The sequence below is a fragment of the Sciurus carolinensis genome, chromosome 14 (genome assembly GCF_902686445.1).
Source record: "Sciurus carolinensis chromosome 14, mSciCar1.2, whole genome shotgun sequence".
Classification (NCBI taxonomy): domain Eukaryota; kingdom Metazoa; phylum Chordata; class Mammalia; order Rodentia; family Sciuridae; genus Sciurus; species Sciurus carolinensis.
The window spans coordinates 27,238,045-27,259,649 of record NC_062226.1 but is presented as its reverse complement, the minus strand read 5'-3'; the positions used below and the strand labels follow the sequence as shown (position 1 = coordinate 27,259,649).

The 21,605-nt window shown below is 32.1% G+C and overlaps 1 protein-coding gene across 3 annotated transcripts in view; it reads left to right on the top strand.

Moving 5' to 3' along the window:
• Fsd1l (fibronectin type III and SPRY domain containing 1 like) overlaps window positions 1-21,210 on the top strand; it is a 95,712-nt gene extending 74,502 nt beyond the window's left edge. For 2 of the 3 annotated variants that reach the window (XM_047525234.1, XM_047525233.1), the window contains 4 exons: window positions 4,699-4,799; window positions 5,267-5,518; window positions 8,409-8,497; window positions 14,948-21,210. In XM_047525234.1, the coding sequence (XP_047381190.1) occupies window positions 4,699-4,799; window positions 5,267-5,518; window positions 8,409-8,497; window positions 14,948-15,070 (565 nt within the window). In that variant the 3' untranslated portion in view covers window positions 15,071-21,210. The remainder of the gene's footprint in view (window positions 1-4,698; window positions 4,800-5,266; window positions 5,519-8,408; window positions 8,498-14,947) is intronic. The other variant, XM_047525235.1, reaches the window with a different exon arrangement.
• The last annotated feature ends 395 nt before the right edge of the window (window positions 21,211-21,605 follow it).

The window sequence follows — 21,605 nt, the reverse complement described above, 5'->3', positions numbered from 1 at the left end:
TGTTGATTTTAAAGTAGGAGAATCAGAACGAGGTTTATTTTATAATGGCGAACAAGATGAATTGGGTAGTAGAGAGGACATTTGGGAAACTGGTAAAATTATCTGATCCAAGTGCCTTTAAGAAGTGAAGTGGGAAGAGATGTTTTTGCTTAAGATGATGCACCTCTTGCAAAAATGTACTTAGAGTTGGAAAGCTGGAATGCGGCAATGGAAGAATTTTTATCCTTAAAATTTCCTCTGAAACTCAACTGTCTTTCTCAATAGTTACGACTATTTTTCTTTTCTCCATGCTTCCCTTTATTTCTTTACTAATGGTAAGTTACAAATTTTTTCTTAAAAAATTATTTTTCTTGTTATTGGATGAGCTCTTAGCATATTTCAAAGCAGTGCTAAGTAAAATTTTCTGATTATTTATACATTGTCCCTTTCCTTTGCTATTTGTTACTCTGAATTACTTGGGAAATATTTTTCAAAATACATATTTCTTCTAAGCAGACAATTGGGCCCACCAACTGAGAAGGGAAACTGTCATTGTATTTTTTTTAAATTATTTTATTTATTTTTATGTGCTGCTAAGGATTGAACTCAGTGCCTCATACATGCTAGGCAATCACTCTGCCACTGAGCTACAGCCCCCAGCCTCTGTCATTGTATTTTGAAAAGGTTTCTTGGTTGCTTCTGATTTTGTTGTGCCTTCTCAGTTGATGATTGATAATTTATTACAAAATCCCAAAGCCCTGTGTTTCTCCAAATTAGGACTATAGTTCTGGAAGGTTTATATAGTCCTTAGTTAATAATATCACATATTCTACTTACTGTGCCTACATTCATTTTAGTCAAGATATTGAATGCCTACTGTGGACTAAGGATACAGAAATGAGATGTGGTTCTTGCCAATTGTTAACTTCCCTTCCATCAGCTACTCAATGTCCTGTTTCTCACTTGCCAAGCAGCCATGTACCAAGGGCCCAATATGGTAGATTGTATATAACTATATTTTCAACATCACCCTTGGTAAGTGGAGGTGTTTATTAACTTCAGTGGGCTCCTAGCTCTACTGGGCAGCAAAATCTGTGGTGAGGCCTAATATTTGCATTTTTTAGTTACCCAAGTGGGCAGGGTATGCATAGCTCAGTGGTAAGAGTGTTTATACAGCATGCACAAGTCCCAGGATTCAATCCCTTTCATAGCAAGAAAAAAAGTTTCCCAGGTGGTTCTTATGTGTACCCAAATTTGAGAACCACTGGTTTGGTTCATTTAATTCCTCCTCATCCCTAGTAACACATTACTCTAAACTTTCATCTTTATTCATTTGATTCTTACCCACAGCAAAACTTTTGACTTTTTTAGCTCCATCTCTCAGTTGAAAAACAGTTGTAGTTATGATCTATGTGTAAGGATAGTACCACCACTACTGAAAAGTACTGAGAATTGAAGTCAAGTTAGATATAATGAAGAGCTAATGTTCCTCCTTCTCTAGTTACAAAACTAATTTTCTACAAATACTTACAATTAAGATTAATTAAGCCAGGCATGGTAGCTCACATCTATAATCGCAGTAGCTTGGGAGGCTGAGGCAGGAGGATTTCAAGTTCAAAGTCAGTCTAAGCAATTTAGCAAGGTCCTACGCAACTAAGCAAGACCCTATATCTAAATAAAACATAAAAAGGGCTTGGGATGTGGCTCAGAGGTTAAGTGTCCCTGGTTCAATCCTGGAGTCAGAAAAAAAGAGATTGATTAAAACTGTTGATTTTGATTTTGTTTAATTATCAACATTCAAAGTTGAATCCATTCAGCCACTCTTTTGATTGTTAATTCCATTATATGTAAAGTGATTGTTGATAAGTAAGGGATTACTATTACCATTTTTAAAAAAAAGTTGAATTAATTTGGGAGAAGGAAAATTAATGTGCAATAATAGTCTGGTGACTTTGTGAACTGGGCAATTTTTGGTGAGCTATCCTGAAAACCTACTCATTTTTTTCTAGAGGAGAGTTTCATTTTAGATAACCAGTTTCAATGAACTTTTGGAGAATAATGGTAAATCATACTAAACTCATACATTACACAAATATTCTGAAGACTTAAACTTTTTTGATACAATTTATAAACCATGCGAAGACAGTCTTTTTGAAACATTTTTCTTTAGTTGTAGATGGACACAATACCTTTTTTTTACTTATTTTTATGTGGTGCTGAGGATTGAACTCAGTGCCTCACACATGCTAGGCAAGTGCGCTCTACCACTGAGCTACAACCCCAGCCCAAGACACTCTTATTTTTGACCCCATTCCCTCTCATATGTTTCTAGCACTGTAACAAAAACAGTGGTTTTCATACTTTTTTTTTTTTTTTTTTGTAAACAACAGAGTGTTTTTTTTTTTTTTTTCCCAAATGAAATGTTTCCAGAAACCTGACCTAAAAAGAGAAGAGGATAGCTGGTTCAAGAAGGGGAAGAGTCCTAGACCAGGTTTCTTTCCAGAGTCCTACAGTAGCCTCTGTGGCATCTGTAGTTCAGGACATGGTTTGAAAAGTACCCATTTGAAGATACTTGTCCCCCACCAGATAATAAAAATAGTGCTACTTTCACTAAATTTTTTAATTTCAGGAGAAATACAGTATTATCTTTTCTTCTTAGTTCAAGATAAAATATTTGAAAAAATACAGACCTTTTGTAAGGACTTTTGTGTGTGTTGGGGAAGAATATTGAGAATTTAACCCGGGGTTGCTCTACCACTGAGCTACATCTTCAGTTCTTTAATTTTTGAGACAGAGTCTAATGAAGTTTTTAGCCTTAAATGTGTGATCCTTCTGCCTCAACCTCTGGAGTAGCTGGGAAGGTAAAAACATTTTTGACCAGCTTATATGAAAAATATCAGAAAGAAAATTGTGATTTTTTTTTTTTTTCTTAATGTCAACTTACATTGTCTCCAGAGGGAGAGACAGCAACCCATGGTGTGGGTTTATAGAATGCCAGTGCTCAGGGTTGAACTAGAGGTGAAGGCAGGGTGGAGATACACAGTTTTGCACCAGTTTCCCTTTGCTTGTGCATGTACACAGGCATGGACTAAGGGCAGGTAGCTCAAGATTGACAACTGTTTCTTCTGCATGTCAGTGGCTAGTGGGCATTTCCTTTAAGACTCAGTATCTCCTTCTCTACATCCTAAATCCCTGTTTTTCCAAGTAATGGCCCTTAAGAATATTATATAGTAAGTATTAACTCAGAAAACTTGGTTAAAACAGACTTTAAGAAGTTAAAAAATACGTTTATTCAGAATAATTGAGTATAAAGTTTTCTTCATTTTTATTTATTTTTATCCCATTTTGGAGAACTTCTCAAAAACACTTCTTGATTTTTTTTCTGCCCATCAAATTTTCTGTTTTCTCCTTTCCCAATAAGAAGCAACTACTAACTGCCTATCTGAGCACAAGTTTCCAAGAAATTTTAATCTACTTGTCCTTATTTACCTGAGTTCATTCTGTTTGTTCAAGCAGAATCTATAATTAGTACCTAAGTATCTTTTTAAAGAAATATCTTTACAGAAAGAACTTTTACCATCTTTGGGAGGAATTAAACCAATTCATGTAAATAAAGTAGCTGTAAAGTTCTTAATGTCATTCACTAGAAAGGAGACAAAGTGTGGTCCTGAATTCACTGTTTAATTCTTTGAAACTGCCTAATAAATCTAACAGTAGGACAGCATTTAAATAACATGGAATATAGTCACTTAATCATGTGAAATGACTTGCTTAAATTATATCTTTATTCTTATTTTGCCTTTATGGGATTTTTATTATGTTATTTGGTAACTTAATAAAATTTACTAAATGAATTTCCCCTGAAAAAGAAAAATTCTAATGCAACTATATTGGAAAAGTGTTATCCTTTCTTATTAGTAGTAAGAATATACATAGGTATTTTCATTTCCCCTGAATAACTTTGTCATAATTTTACCCCCCAAATTATTGCTTTTTAAATGCAGTGATTTGGTATATTTAAATATCATTTTAAAAACTTGCTTCGGCTCTAATCTTTTTGGAGGTTTAGAGAGTTAAGTGAGAAGCCTAATCCTATCTAGTTTACCATATATCATTTGATAGAAGAGGTCAGATTGGATCTTGTCCATTTTAATAACAGAACTACTTTATAATACCAGATATACTTATATATGGATTTAGACAAGTGCTTTTTCTCTTTTTAAGAAGAAAAGATCAAGAACAAAAATATCTACTGCTAATAAAAAAGATTACTTAGTTATGATTTTGAGAAGTCTAGTTTTTCCATTGCTTTTTCTTAATTATTGCATATTAGTTTTACAGCATGAAGGGTTCTTGACTTTGCTTTATTTAAATTTAATTGCAAAATATATAAACCGTAACCCAGTATCTTTCTTGTTTTTTTCTTTTAGTGAATCTTCTCGTTTTGGCATTCTTTCTCCTTTCAACTCTGTTCTTTGTATAAGTCTTGCTCAGTCTGCATGACATTAGTGTTTTCAGCCTGCTTTGTATTAATGGCTTCTTATATTTGAATGTTTATAATTGGCAATTCTTTTCAATAATAATTCAAATTAAATGATGCTATTTCTGTAACATAATTAGAAATCTTTTTCAAAAATTGTTTCAAGAATATGCAATTTTAGTTTATGAAACATTTACAACGTAAAACACTTGTTTTCCTTTTTGTTCCTATTTATATAGAAGTGGTACACCATCCCCCAAACGGACATCTGTTGGTTCCAGGCCACCAGCAGTAAGAGGCAGCAGAGACCGTTTCACAGGGGAATCATACACAGTGCTAGGTAGGATAAAACAATAGCTCTTTACAATCTCAAATTAAAGGCATCACAGTCACACTGATGAACTCCCCAGATCTAGGGCTGCTTCCTGTGTACTGAGTGAATCTTTGCAAAGGTTTATCCCTATTGAAGCTTAATTACTTGGGGGCTTTTGAATTTTACTTATTATTGATACTTTTTAAAACTCTTATTTTAAATTACCTGGTGATTCCTAATGTCTGTTTAACCCTTGAGAAGTTGGTAAGGAAGAAAAGTTCTGAAGAATTTTGTATTCAGAAAAAAAAAAATACAAAAGTAAAGTTAAGCAAGTACTCTACATTTAGTATGTATATGTTAACATGATTATTTTCATAGAAAGAGTAATTAAATTTAATTTCTTGAATACATTTGTAGGACGAATGATATGTAAGAATCTGGTTAACTCCTGGGGAAGAGATTAGAGTTAAATCTACCTTTCTGATCTTTTGTAGGAGACACTGCTATTGAAAGTGGACAGCATTATTGGGAGGTCAAGGCCCAGAAAGACTGTAAATCCTACAGTGTGGGAGTAGCATACAAAACTTTGGGGAAATTTGACCAGTTGGGAAAGACAAATACTAGTTGGTGTATCCATGTCAACAACTGGCTACAAAATACATTTGCAGCAAAACATAATAATAAAGTCAAAGCTTTGGATGTTACTGTTCCGGAGAAAATAGGTGTATTTTGTGATTTTGATGGGGGTAAGTTTACTTATGTTTTCATAAGTCATTTCATCATAACTGCTTGTATTTCAGTAATTCTTATCGGTAATCGTCTATATAGAATTTCCATTAATATTGTGGTAGGGACATTTTGGCCAACTAGGCTTTGATCACAAACATAATCTCAGTTCTAGAGTTAGACTGGAAGGGCATGTGATAACTGCCTGGGGCCCTGTGAAAGCACTCATTTATAATATGCTAAGTCTGAAAGATTTTGCTAATTTTAGTCTTAAGACTAAAAATTTTTCTTGATTCTTTTAAGTTTTATCACCCACTGGTAAACAGCGGTAAAGTCAGATTTTTTTTTTGAGTTGGAATAAACCTTAGAATTTATCCCGGTCCATCTTTCACACAATATAAAATTTGTGATACACTATCTCTGCAGGGAGTTGCCACTTCTTTTCTCCTTTGTCTTAGAAGTCCTGTTTCTTGGGTAGCTCTTGATTAGGTTTTTCTAAAACGGACTCACTTTGTTGGTGCATGACTGTACTCCCAGCAGTTTGGGGGGGGCTGAGGCAGGAGGATCCAAGAGTTCAAAGCCAGCCTCAGCAAAAAGCGAGGTGCTAATAAGCAAATCAGTGACACCCTGTTTCTAAATAAAATACAAAATAGGGCTGGGGATGTGGCTCAGTGCTCAAGTGCCCCTGAGTTCAATCCCCAGTATCAAAAAAATAAATATAAATAAATAAATAAATAAATAAAATATAAAATAATAAATAAAATATAAAATAATAAATAAAATAAAAAAATAACTCACTTCATCTTTAACTTCTGAAAGTGTTGCTTTTAAAGTCTGCTACCTGAATAAACACAGAATTATATTTCCTAATTCACATAATTCTTATTTGTTAAAAACCACTAACATTGCTTTTCTTGCCCTGTTTTTTAGTCTCTCTGTTCTGTTATTAGCTGTTCCTCAAAATTCATTTCTTTCAAATCCTTATAATCTCCTAAAGTGATAATATACCATGTCAGTGCATTTCTTAAACATTGGTTCTACAGCGTTTCTTTCCAAGTTTTCACTTTAAGCTAAAAATATTAAATTTTTATCACTTTAAGTCACATTGGGTACAGATAATCCCATGAGCTATCAACTTAAGGAAAAAAATTAATTTGGACTGATTTACTTTTAGTAATGACATGTCAATTTGGTATATTGTTTTTTATTTATTTGCTTTGAATAAGATAAACCATTTTTCTCAGACTGGCAAATTTATTGGTACACTTTTTAAAAATAATTTTTTCAGCTACCAAGACAATATTTGCTCATCTTCCTTTCTCCTTTCCCATACTGTTACTCTATATAGATGATAAGGAGAAGTAATTTTAGCTTAACAGTGTAGAGCACAAAGGGGGAAGTTGTAATATAGAATGGAATCAGATTCTGAGAGCCTTGAAAAATGTTTGTAGATTAGTCTTTAGTAGTGGGGAGGATTGGCTGTGTACATTTTAGAAAAATACAGTCATGTGATGATAATCTAGTAGTATTAGAAATATTAGAAAGTAAATGATTAAAAGATGGAAGAGTTTACAGGTATAAAGAGCATGTGATGTTTTAGGAAGTAGTCTGTGCAGTGTACAGCAAGACCATGTTTATTTTGTTAACTATTAAATTGTTATTGCCTGCTAAGTGCTTTTAACACACAGTCCTAATAAATATTTAAGTGATTAGTAACAAGAACCCAAGCAGCTGAAAATCAAGAAGAATGAAATTGATGGTGTAAAAGTAGAATTCATAGAACTTGGTAACTAAATGTGGTCTGGGGGAAGAGACAAAGAATAATGGAAGAAGGCTCTGAGGTTCCAGCCAGTGTGATGAAGAGGATGGCAGTGGTCAACAGGTTAAGGAACAGAGACAGTCCAGTGGAAAAATTAGATGATAGCAGGACCACCATGTGACATAGTTAGAATTTTAGAAATTCAGTCCTTGAACTCAGAAGCAGAGCTGAAGCTAAGTATATGAAGTAGCACCACAGTGACTACTAAAGATTACGCATAACAATATGTTTGAGCATTACTGCACTGTTGCTACTAACTTTACAATTATGTAAGTTGCTTAATGTTTTGAATATATATAATCATATATATAAAGCATCAGGTACTTCAATAGTATGCATAAGTGTTAGTTTCTTTCTCTTACTCTTTGGTAGCAACTGATTTAAGAGAGCACTTAATAAATGCGCTCTTAATGGACAAATCTTCGACATTTAGAATAGGAGGAAAAGGAAGAGAGAGAAAAGGTATCTTTAGAGTTAGAATACAAACCAAGAATATAGTCATTAGAGAAGAGCTTTATGAACTAACAGTTGTAAGGAGGCCATCAGATCAGATTAGATAGGAGGTCAGACAGTTATTTTAGAGCATGATCCTGTTGAAAGACAGATTGTGAGGGGACTTGAGAATTGCAAAGCTGAAGCAGTGATAAATATACTGTGATTTCAGAGACTGGAGTATGAGTCTGGCCTTCAGTAGTTAGAAGACAAGGTTTAATATTGTAAACCTTAAATGGTGATAGGATTCAGGTAAACTAAAAATAAGGAGGAATAAACTGTCGGGTTTTTTTTTTTAACTGGGCTAATGAAAATTTTTGTTAAATAATGATAGTTTATATCTCAATATGTACAGCAAGTGTCAGATTATGGTGAAACAGTATAGAGATCTTAAAAACAAGGGGAAGAAAACTGGATTTGGGCATTTTCTTAAGCATGTTTACTGATTTTCGGTTGAGAATTATTAAGTCTAATCCTTAAAGTTTGTAATAAAAAATTAATGCCACAATATGTTTTATTATTTTTGCATGATCATAAATTAGACTTGAATTTAATGTTATAATTTCATGTATAATAAATAAGACTTTTTTTCCTTTTAGGTCAACTTTCTTTTTATGATGCAAATTCAAAACAGTTGCTGTATTCATTTAAGACAAAATTTACTCAACCAGTACTACCTGGTTTCATGGTTAGTATCTAATTTATATTTTATTTGGTTTGGCAACTTTAAGGAGAATATTTTTGCTATATTATTTGAGGAGCAAGATACTCTGTTTTTTTCTGCATATTCGTCTCCCTTTCTCAATTGCATTCTCTAAAATCTGTGATTTTCTGTACAATTATGGTGTGCTTTGTCAAAGTCAGTGTTGATAAATAAAGGTACACAAATCATAAGCATGTAATTTGATGAATTGTTATAGGACTGTATTCACTTTTGTAACTAGCCCCTAGGGTAGGAAATAGAACTTCACCAGAACCTCAGAAGCCCCTATGCCCATTTCCAGTTCCTAAAGGCTCTTCTCAAAGGGTAACCAGTACTGCAACTTTAAATACCTTAAATTTATTTGCCACCTCTTCAGTATTTTATGTAAGTGCCTCCATATTAGGTTTGTGAGATTTATCTATGTACCATGTTGTTGTAATTCCTTTAGTCTCACAGTTGTATAGCTTTCCATTATATGGCTATATAATAATTTACCCATTTTAATTTAGTTGAATATGTGGGTGGTTTCCATTTGGGACTGTATACATGTGTACATAATTTCAGATCTACTCAGTTGTAGACTGATTTATATAAGAAAATTCATATTTCTCCACACAAATTGAAACATGGATTTGAATTCCTTATTTTTTAACAAATGTTGTTGTTCCTTCCAACACCTTAACCTTCTACATTTCTCCATAAAGTTAGGCTACTGTGGGGAGTTCCAGGATCCAGTTAAGGGTCATCATTATTTTGGCTAGAACTTTCCTTAATTTGGGGGCTCCCTATACAAATCAGATGGTATAATTCAAGTGCAGGTTTTGTGGAATGTTTTGTATGTGTATTCTGTGATCACCCTTAAATACATGCCCCAGTATGAAGAGGAAATATTCAGGATATATGTGGGTTGAAAACACAGTTGCTTTTAAATCTTACAATAAATATTTTTTATTCTAGATACCCCTAAAATATTAAACTTAATGCTAACCAAAGACTCCTGGGTTTTTACTAAAATCGAAAGTAAATAGTGAATAAAGTTATTGCTCATGGAAAAATGTTTAGAAGATATTAGACGAATTGCTTCTCTTTTTTGTTGTTGTTGTTAATTTTTTTTTCTTCTTTTTTACCTCACTACAAACCTTTGTTGTATTGGGTGTTTGGGGCTGCTTTTCCAAATTGGTCAATTTGAGACAAATTGTTTACCATACAGAACTTAGAAGTTACTTTTTTTTAATTCTTAGACATATTTTTGTAAAAGATATTTCATTTTTAATATTAATCTGTTTCATGTAGATAGGTACTGAGTTTATTCATTGTATTTTTCATTCCAAATAATGAGACTAATTGCACATTAATGTCATAAGATACTCTAGGAAATTATTTTAATCTTGTTTTTTTCTTCTTTTAAGTCCTCCTTTTATCAAGTAAATAAGTATTAATATTTTCATATATGGTTAATTTTTAAAGCCAGGTTTATGAGGTATAATTTATAGTATTGTAAAGTTCCATTGGTTTTGACAAATGCAAAAACAAAACCACCATCATAATCAAGATATAGAACATGTTCAGCACCATAGAAAATTCCCTTGTGTTCCTTTGAGGTGTACTTCCATCACACCCAACCCTAGTAATAAGTAAACCATTTTTAATCCCTGTAGTTTTGCCTTTTTCAGAATGTTATATAAATGTTATGTAAGTGAAATTATAAGGTATGTAGTCTTTTGTTTCTATGACATAATGCTATATTTGAAATTCATCCATGTTGTTGTGTATGTCAGCATTCTTTTTTTTTAACTGTGAAGTGGGATTTCATGTATGCGTATACCACAGTTTATTCATTCATTCACCTGAGGAAGGACATTTAGGTTTTTTCCAGTTTGAGGCAATTATGGAAAAATTCACAGTAAAATTCGCACGAGTTTTTGTGTGAACACAGTTTCATTTTTGTTGGGCAAATATCTAAGAATGGTAGGGTTCCTGAATCACATCAAAGGTGTATGTTTATAGATGTAACAATTCTTAATAAAATATTGGTAAATCACATAGAAAAATACATTTAAAAAATACTGTACCATGATCAAGTGGTTTTCATTCCCAGGTATGCAAGGTTGATTTAACATATGCAAATCAATAAATGTTATTCACCACATTAAAATAGAGCTAAGGACAAGAATCACATGATTATCTCAATAGATGCAGAAGAAAGCATTTGACAAAATCTAACACCCATTCATGTTTAAAACACTAAAGAAGCTAAGGATAGAAGGAATTTACCTCAACATTGTAATGGTTACATAAGACAGAACCAAGTCCACCATCACACTGAATGGAGAAAAATTGAAATTATTTTCTCTAAAAACAAGAATAAGACAAGGATGCCCTCTTACCACTCCTGTTCAACATAGTTCTTGAAACTCTAGCCAGAGCAATCAGGCAAGAGAAGGAAATTAAAGGAATACAAATAGGAAAAAAAGAACTCCAATTATCCCTATTTGCCGATGACATGATCCTCTATTTATTAGACCCACAAAAACTCCACCAAAAGATTTCTAGAATTGATAAACAAATTTGGTAAAGTAGCAGGATACATCAGTCAATCACTTTCTTATACTCTAATAATGAATATGCTGAAAAAGAAATTAGGAAAACTATTCTCATTCACGATAACCTAGAAAAAGAAGTAAAATAAAATACTTAGGAATTAACCTAATGAAGGATGTGAAGGATCACTACAGTGAAAAGTATGGAACACAAAAGAAAGAAATTCAAGAAGACTTAGAAAATGGAAAGGCCACCCATATTCTTGGATAGGCAAAATTAATATTATCAAAATGGCCATACTACCAACAGCATTATACAGATCCAGTGCAATCCCCATTGAAATACCAATGATATTCTGCACAGAAGTAGAGAAAGCAGTACTAAAATTCATTTGGAAAAATAAGAAACCCAGAATAGCCAAAGTAATCCTGACCAAGAGATGCTGGAGATATCACAATACTGGACATCAAATTATACTACAAAGCAATAGTAACAGAAACAGCATGGTACTGACACCAAAACAGACATGAAGACCATTGGAATAGAAGATACAGAGTCAAACCCACATAAATACAGTTATCTGATACTAGACAAAGATGGAAAAAACAAGTTGGAGAATATATAACCTTTTTAACAAAATGTTCTGGGAAAACTGGAAATCCACATGTAGAAATTCCACATGAAACTTGACCCCTCTCACCCTGCACAAATTAACTCAAAGTGGATCAAAGACCTAGGAATTAGACCAAAAATTCTGCAACTACTAGAAGAAAATGTAGGCCTAACACTCAAACATGTTGGCACAGGAACCAACTTCCTTAATGAGACTACTAAAATGCAAGAAATAATACCAAAAATCAATAAGTGAGATGGCATCAAATTCAAAAGCTTTTGCACAGCAAAGGAAACAACTTCATGGAGAGAGAGAGCCTAGAGAGTGGGAAAACTTTGCCCCTGCTCCTCAGATAGGACTCTTAATATCCAGAATATATAAAGAACTCAAAAAACAACACTTGGAAAACAACCCAATTTATAAATAGGCAAAAAACTAAACAGACACTTCTCAAAAGAGGAAATACAAATGGTCCATAAATATATGAAAAAATGTTCAATATCTCTAGCAATTAGAAAATGCAAATCAAAACTACATTGACATTTCCCCTCATTCCAGTTAGAATGGCAATTATCAAGAATAAAAATAAATGTTGGTGAGGATGTAGGAAAAAGGTATACTCACATTGTTGGTGGGATTTCAAATTATTTCAACCACTTTGAAAGCACTATGGAGATTCCTCAAAAAAACTAGGAATAGAACCACCATATGACCCAGCTATCCCATTCCTCAGCATACTATAGGAATATAGCCACATCGATGTTTATAGCATTACAATTCCAATAGCCAAGTTATGAAATCAGCATAGGTCCCCTTCAACAAATGAATGAATAAATAAAATATGGTGTATATACACAATGGAGTATTAGTCACAAAAAAGAATGAAATTATATCATTTTCTGGTAAATGGATGGAACTGGAGACTATAATACTAAATGAAATAAGCCCAGACCAAAAAGTCAAAGGTCAAATGTTTTCTCTAATATGCAGAAGCTAGTCCAAAATAAGGATAGGAGGGAGGGGGAGAGGGAAGGCAAGGGAGAGAAAGGGTGAGGGAATTCCATCAAAATTGAAGAAATATTAGTGGACTGTATGAAGGGTATTGAAGGGGAGGGAGTGAAGAACAGTGGAATGAATCTGACCTAACTTTCCTATGTACATATACCACAGTGAATCTCACCATCATATATATCCACAAGACATTAATTAAAAAAAAAAAAACTGAGTAAATAGATCAGGAAAGTAGAGGGAAGGAACAAAGGAAGGGAGGAAGAGAAGGAAAAGGCAAGTATTAAGGACTGAATTAGAACAAATTATATTCTTTTATAATTATTTCATAATGAATCCTAATATTACATATAACCACAAAGAACCAATAAAAATTATTTCCTTAAAAAAAGTATATGCATAACTTTTTAAGAAACTACTAAAATGCTTGCCACAGTAGCTGTACCATATTTTGCAGGACTACCAGCCCTGTGTAAGTTTCTCATATCCTTGTATCATTTGGTATCAGATTTTTCTTGTTGTCCTTAAGCCATTTTAAGGTATGTAATGGTTTTGCATCCTGTTATTATTTGAACTTTCCTATTGACAAATGATGTTGAGCTTATTTTTTCATGTGCTTATTTTCCACTTGCATAATTTCTCCAGTGAAGTATGTGTTAAAATTCTCTGCTTACTTTTCTTGGGGTATTATTTGTTTTCTTAATGTTTTAAGAATTTTTTATAAACTTTGGGTATAAATGCAAAAGTTTTTGCAGATATTATAGCTTGATTTTTCATTTTCTAGACATTTCCCAAAGTAGAGTTTTTGATTTTCAGATGAAGTCCAATTTATCTAATTTTTTCTCATTTGTGGATAATGCTTTGCCTAACACAGGTCACAAAGATTTTTCTCTTGTGTGTTTCTTCCTTAAGTTTTACAGTTTTAGGTTCTATGTTTAGGTCTATGATCCATTTTTAGTTAGATTTTGTACTGTATGATTGGAGTTTTTTTTTTTGTATATTAGATATCCAATTCTTCTTGTACCATTTATTGAAAAATACCTTCTTAACTTTCTCCATTATCACCTTGTGCTATTTTGAGTAAATATTTTTCTAAGTCAATTAAATAATTTTTAAAAAAGTTAACCTAGTAATTTTATAACCTAAGAATTGATTTTTTTTCTTTTTGGGGAGAGGGGTACCAGGGATTGAACTCAGGGGCACTCTACTACTGAGCCACATCCTCAGCCCTATTTTATATTTTATTTAGAGACAGGGTCTCACTGAATTGCTTAGCACCTCGCTTTTGATGAGGCTGGCTTTGAACTCTCGAACCTCCTGCCTCAGCCGCCTGAGCTGCTGGGATTATAGATGTGTACAACCACTGTGCATGCCTTGAGAACTGATTTATATTTTGGGAATTTATCATTACTGAGCCTGCTAGTTTTAAAATTTCAGAATGTTAATTATATTAGTCATAAATTTTACATGTCAGGAGATTGGTAAAATATACTAGATAATAAATACTGAACAATTCAGGGTGTAATTGAGAGTGGTTATACTTAAAGAACTTGAGAATCTTCCTTGCTTTGAAGCTTGTGTCTACTAAATACACCAACTGATGATATTTAAATGATCCATATTTTAAGTGTCTTGACTTTTTCAAATCATTTTTACTTTATTGAATCACAGTACTTTTTCCCATGCAAAGCAGTTATATCTTTCATAAACTTATTCATATTTGTGATAATTTATAGAACATGGCAAGTGCATCTGGATATTGTCATTTGCATTTTTCTTAGAATTCTTTCATAAGTATTATTCAAGTTCTTATTGTTAAAAACACAAGGAAGAAATCAGAGGTTTTTATTCTGTTAACAGAGGGTTGTTAGAGTCCTATAGTATCATCAAAACCAAAAGCAATCATTGAATAAGGAAGTTGGTTCTTTGTACACTTCCCTTAATTGTGAAGGTTAACATTGGTAATGATAGTCAGTTTCTTTTGCACAGATTGATCCAGTTCAGTCTCTAAATTTCTGCAGCCCTGAGTTTCCATTCTTGGGTACAGCTTTGGTGGCTTCAGCTACCATAAAGACTTCCTTTGGCCTTTGTGGCTCTAAAAGAATACCGAGTTAGCCTCTCTACTTCCCCCCAGCTCAAATACAAAGGTTATCAGTTTGGGATTTGTTGATTTCATATAAATGGCATTTTGCCTTTCAAACAAATTTAAGAATCACTGAATTTCTGGTTTGGTTTTAAATCTGACTGAGGCTTTATTTTTATTTTTTTCTTAGGTTTGGTGTGGTGGACTTTCTTTGAGTACTGGGATGCAGGTTCCAAGTGCTGTGAGAACACTTCAGAAAAGTGAAAATGGAATGACAGGTTCAACTAGCAGCCTGAACAATGTTACTCAGTAATGCCTACTCAGAATGTTTACCCTCCCTCTTGACTGGGTGGCCTTTTCTGTGCAGTTACCTATCACAGAAATTTGTGAGTGGTGGAAATCAGGTTTGCTATGTTCTGCTTTAAGGCCTGGAATCTCTTTAGATTAAGCATCTAGTATGAAGCATTTGCAGGAATCTACTGTGCAATATCATAGAAGCAAGCAGTTCTGGAGCAAGAAACTCATGTTTTGAAGAGTTAATGGGAAAGAAGGCAGTGTTTAAATATTTACATACAAACTCGTTATTGTGTTTCTTAGATTACTTTTGCTCTTCTAAACTGTTTAATTGCATATGGTAATCCTAGGACCTGAGGTTGAAAGGCTTTTAAAATTTGCTTTTCTTTCTTCATGCTTTCTTCATGCTTTATTTTTTCTATCTCATCACTACCTGTTATTTAATTCTTACACTAACTCTTTAAAATTATGTAGCCACTCCCCCACCAAGGTTTTCTAAAAATCGAAATCACTGATTGGGGACAACAGAAGTTTTCTTACAATGGTTTATTTTTCCCTTTTTATAAATAAGTTGAGTTTTGCTAAATTAGCCTATTTACTTACTAGATTGTATATCATTTTCTACTTTCCAGAATATATTGATATTTCTCTTATAGTTATAACTATAAATAGAGAGGGGAAAGGAAGAGTTTTAAATGCTTAAAATCACTCAAATTTCAGTTTTGTATGTACTATAGTAACACAATGGCAAAGGGTTTGCTCTGATTAGACTACTTTTCATTCCACCACTTTGAATGTTGACTACAATTTTTTAAAACCTTATGTTTTCTGGTATTGTTGTCTAATTTAATCCTACCTTTAGTAGTTATCTTTGATAAAATTCCCACTCAAATTTGGCACTGATTATAATTATGCTGATTTTAACATTATTAATAGGAATGAAAGTTTTTAAATAAGGTTATATAAAGGGTAGAAAAACCATATAGTACTTGGCTTTTATCTAAAAAGGGCAGGTTACAAAGGGAGGTACCTAAAAGTATTCTTTAGTAATTATATTTTAATAAGATATGGGAAAGGTTTAAACAACTGGAAAAAATCTGCATATCTCTGACTTAATTGGTGTGAGTTTTTCAACCAACCATTCAGACGTTTTGATTTTTTTTTCCCCCATTAGTCCTTTTGCTAAAGTTATTTATTTCTTCTAAAAATCAACATAGACATCTTTCCCAGACTTGGAGTGGGGGACATATGTTAAACAATGAGTGGCATTGAACAGAACAAATCTATTCTTAAAAAATTGATTAAAATTTGTTACTCAAGTTGTTTGAGCCAAACTAAAAGTTATAATTACAGTATTTAAGAATTCCTTGAACATTTGAAATTAAAATTTATATTTTCCTTAATTTTTAATTTCTTTCATTCTCATTTGAAATATCTTGTAATATGACAGCCTTCTTCCAGAAGTAACCTTTGTTGCTTACATTTGAGTTGTTTTCTGTATAAAGACCTGCCCTCTTAAAATTTACTGCTTACTGATATGATGCTTTGTTCCATTGATAAAAACAAATCTAAACAAAGACTTCCATTGACCTGGGGTATTATTTTTTTTCCAGAGGACAAATATCCACACTATTTTCTAATAACATGTTGGTAGTTTTTTCTTTTTTTTTTTTTTATTATTGTAAACAAATGGGATACATGTTGTTTCTCTGTACATGGCATAAAGGTATACCATTTGTGTAATCATAAATTTACATAGGGTAATGTTGTTTGATTCATTCTACCATTTTTTTCCCTTCCCCCCCACCCCTCCCCTCCCCATGTTGGTAGTTTTAAAGACTGTAAGGCAGTTTAGAGAATAAAGTATGTAATAGATAGTATTTTGAATCTCCAAATATAATTTTGGTTTTTGTTCCTTGTATTTGTAAAGAAATTTTTGGGTGTTCTGTTCCCTATAAAGGGCTATTCCAGGACCTAAAGAAACAGGAATTTATTCCCTTTCACACTCCAACTTGAGAGCAGTAATTCAGTGGAGTGGCTCTATGTGAAAATCTCTGCACAGCATATTTTAGCAAAAATGAAACAGAAAAAACAGATGTTCTTGTATAGAATTTTTTTTACTCTTATGTATTATATAATTCTTACTAATTCAGTGCCTTTTGCCTCTAAGCATGCTCTTGCTCCACACCTCATGCAGTGTCAACTGATATTTAAGCCAGACAAATTACAGTAGTGAGAGCCTTCTGTTGTAGGGCCATGGGAAAAATTAAATATTAATTGGGCTGGAGAAGTGCATATGATTCTTGTGTTCTGCCATCATTTGAGAATTTGAATACAAATTTTTCTAATATTCTTTTAGAAAATATCCTAATTTCACTGGGAATTAATTACTTAGCAGCTTTATACTAATAAATTCAGTAAATCTGGAGTCCTAAGTTCACGTCACATGTAACAGTTGGTATTAAATTACACTATCATTACATCAAAATAAGAATCTGAGGGTTTCCTTCTCTGCTGGGTCTCTCAAATTAAAGAGCAAAGTGTGAAGTGTTTTAGTTTAAGAATTTTTAAATTTTATTAGTTAAGGTGGATGGAAAAAGTCTGTCATCCTCATTTTAAAACTAAAAAATAATTGAATACAGTGCCTATTTAAATAGTCTCAAAATAAGGTAACTATTAACTTGATATATTTAACATTTTCATTGATGTTTGAGTTATAATGAGCTCTTTTGCTCAATTTAATACATTAAGGAAAATTGCTAACCACTTTTAAACATCCTTTATTGCTTTATTTACCTTTTGTTTTGACAGGTCAAACATGACTGCTTTCTACAAAAGAAATGCATGAGAGGTTGACTATAATGGATATATCAAAGGTGTAAAAAATTGTTTTATAAAAACATGCATTTAGTATTGCATTTCCCTTTTACCAGTTGAATTCCAAGCCAGTTGTATTAAATTGGATATAGAAATGAAGGAGCTGCCTTAAGCACTTTAGAAAAAGAATTTTTCTACAATTCATTTTGACATTTGCAGCTAGTTACTATATGTCACATACATCTTTAATATGTATATACTAAGCATTTAATAACTAATGCACATATTAATTTAATATGTAGTAATTATTTGAATGTTCCAATATAGGTGAACTAATTAAAAGTATTAGGGGCATGTCTTGTCTGTACATGGGTTTAATTGCTGGCATCTGTTCCATTTTGACAAACCATTAACTACTGCTATACAGCTTATCCTGTTCTGCAAACAGTAATCGTTCCCTATGCTATATAAAATGACATATTAGCTTGCATTTATTTTCTTATTTATGAAATTTAAGCATGAACAGTATCATGTATAATTTGAATTGTGACTGATCTTTGGTGGCATAAATAATAAAAGTAAATATTTGTGATAAAATCTTTTAATTAGGCTAAGATATTTTATTTCATGATTTACCTAGAATAATTAGGTTTTTTCTACATAATGTTTCATAAAATTATAGCTATTTGTGTATTATTATTGCTTTTAAAAACAATTTTGGAAAAGGATATATGTAAAAAATGATTATTCCAAAGAGTTTAAAAGAAAGTATAGCATCTTACTCTGAAATATGTAATTTCAGGCTTAAATAAATTTGGCTATTTTCAAATCATGATAATTTTTTAAAGAATGTATTTATTAGATCTGTGTTCATTCACTCATTGGCTAATTCATAAAACAAATATTTGAGTGTCTGTGATATGGCAGTCAAAATTTTACTGCTTTACTTTGCATTCACACTTCCAAAACTAGTGAATTTTAATTTATTGTGTAGCTAGTTTTGCCTGTTTTGAGTAGTATACTGAGACTGCATTTTAAAAACAATGTTTTGCTAAAAAGTCAGAAGTGTTAAAAAGTAAGTTTGTTATAGCTTATAAAAAGTTTAAATGAAGTACATATAATATGGTTCACTTTCATGTAATCACATAACATAGATCCAGAAAAGCTTCTTTCTTGAGTTTATTTTTACACTATATACAGTCTTTCAGAGCAGTGTATGGTCACTCTGTATAGTAAGTAACCATAAAATTATTTGTTATTTTTAACCAAAATGTACACTTCATAATGCCAGCACTGGAATACTATGAGAGATCATGTTTTCTTAATCATCATAGCAAGATTACCTCATGTTCATGGTAGTTTTAGTTTTGAGTTTTTTAACAGTATTCACATTTCTGCAATTATTTGTTATTTTTTATGTCACATGATAGCAGTTACCTGGGATGTATGATTAACTTACGTAAGCATTTTTAATTAGTTGAGTTCTAAGTGGGATACGTTTGGTATCTGTTGTTTTCGTTTGAAGACATTGTTGGACATGCCATATAAAGGTTAGTATTGGCTTGATAAACAGATACCAGAAATTGCCATGGTACTTTCTCTTCGGACCACCCAATTATTAAACTAAAAGTATTTGTTATTTCTGGTACTGACTTTTGATTCATAATCATTTAAGTTGTTTGTTTAAGGTGATATTTTTATTAATAGTACCCAGTTAATAAGTTAGTCCTTAGGAATAAACATTTAGAGGATTTCACAGTATGTAGGGCAGAAGGTAGGTGAATGTGTTTGCTTTGGCTTGGCACTTAAGTTTGGACTTATTTAAAATAAGTCAAATTGTAAGTGATTGGAAAAAGACATTTTATTAATATTGGAACTTTTTGGAGAGCACAGGAATATGAGAATCCATCTTTTTAAATATATATGTATATAAAACATTTCCAATATCTCTAAGGTACCAAAGCACTTAGTCTAATTCACCTAATCTAAGGGAGACTCCTTAAAATCAAATTTATAACTAATTCATACTATAAGATACATAATAGCTAATGTTTGAGTAATATAATTTATATTAAAAACCATTAATCTTTAAAATACCTATATGTGATAATAAAAAGATTTTGGCATCTTTTCCAAAAGTATTTAAAATTTATCATATACTAGATTTATCATATACTAGATCTGTGACAACTGTGTAAATCATTCATCACCTTTGGGCCTCTGTTGCCTTACTTAACCCATATGTCTCATTGTCCCCAATACAGGACACCTATAAAAACCTGTAGAATTATTCAATTTAAGTTTTTATAGATGTCCTCTACATAGGACAAGGAGACAGTGGGTTAAAATAATTGTAACTTGTTCAGCCTACCTCACAGGGCTGTTGTGAGGAATAAAATGGAATATGTGAAATTGCTTCAACAACAGTAAAGTGCTATGTAAACATGTGGATTTAAGTGTTTGGATACTTCTAAATGCCAATTACTTTTATATAAAGCATGTTCTTAAAGTGGTATCATCAGTGATTTTAAATGTGATTTTAAAAATAAAACCTTTTATCAATATGTCATGTAATATTAATTTGTGTATGACATGTGACCTTTTAATTTTTCCTCATCTATTTCAAGACTTTCTAGAATAGTAAAAGTTCTCCCATGGCATTAGTATGTCAGTGTAGAACAGTAGCATAAAGAAACAAATTAAGCAAGCTACTACTTTTCCATCCAGGTATTTGAACTTTCAACTTAGGACTACTCCATGCCATCTACAAAAAGTGAATTTGGCCTGAATAATTTTTTTCCCATACAACCAAATGGGTCTTCAGCAGTTTGTGTGCCCAGTGAATATTTGACAACTTTGTTGCATTTTCCTTTTTTAAAAAACAAGATGCATTTCAAAACCTTGTTAGTTAACTTGGATATCATTTATTATCTCTCCTGACATACTTATTTTGCTTTAAATTGGATTTATTAATGGAGATGTTTTACAAGTTATCTTCATCTACAGATTTTGGTATGTCTATTATCTGGACATGGTTTTGCTATGCAATTATGATAATAAAAATTCTTGTTCCTTAGGTTTAACCTTTAAGTTATGGATGAAGACCATTAATAAACTATATACAATACTCAGTGCTGCAACAGTGTTTTAATAAACATATTGCCTCATTTTCCTTAGAAACAACACAAAACCTTTTAAAAAATGGTTAAATTTAAAACAGGTTGTTCCAAGTCACAAACTTGTATGTTTAAGTAATAGTATGTTCTGTATAGAATGTCCTAGTTAAGTTTTCACAAAAGTACCTGGAACGTCTCATCTAAAAATTAAACTTTTTTCTCTTTCTTTTGCTTCAGTGATTGATTTTATCGATGTGTATTTAAATAATGTTTACAATGTGGTTGTTGGGAATGAGAGTATTTTAAAAAGTCATAATCCCTTTGCCCAAACATTTTTGAGCAATACTGTTCAACAGGATTTTATGCAGTGATGGAAAGTTCTATATTAGTGATAACAGCCTATTGGTAGCTTAGGTGACTAATGTCCCAAGTAACTGAATTTTTAATTTTAGTTAAATGTAAAGAAGTGCATGTTGCTAGTAGCTTCTGTTGTACACAATGCTGCTATAAAAGGAAAATGAAACAAGCTATACATAACTGTAATATAAATTAGGAAGTTAGTATCTGGCTTTGAAGTTTGTCACTTACTAGGTTACTCTTTGGTAGACAGTAACTAAGAGA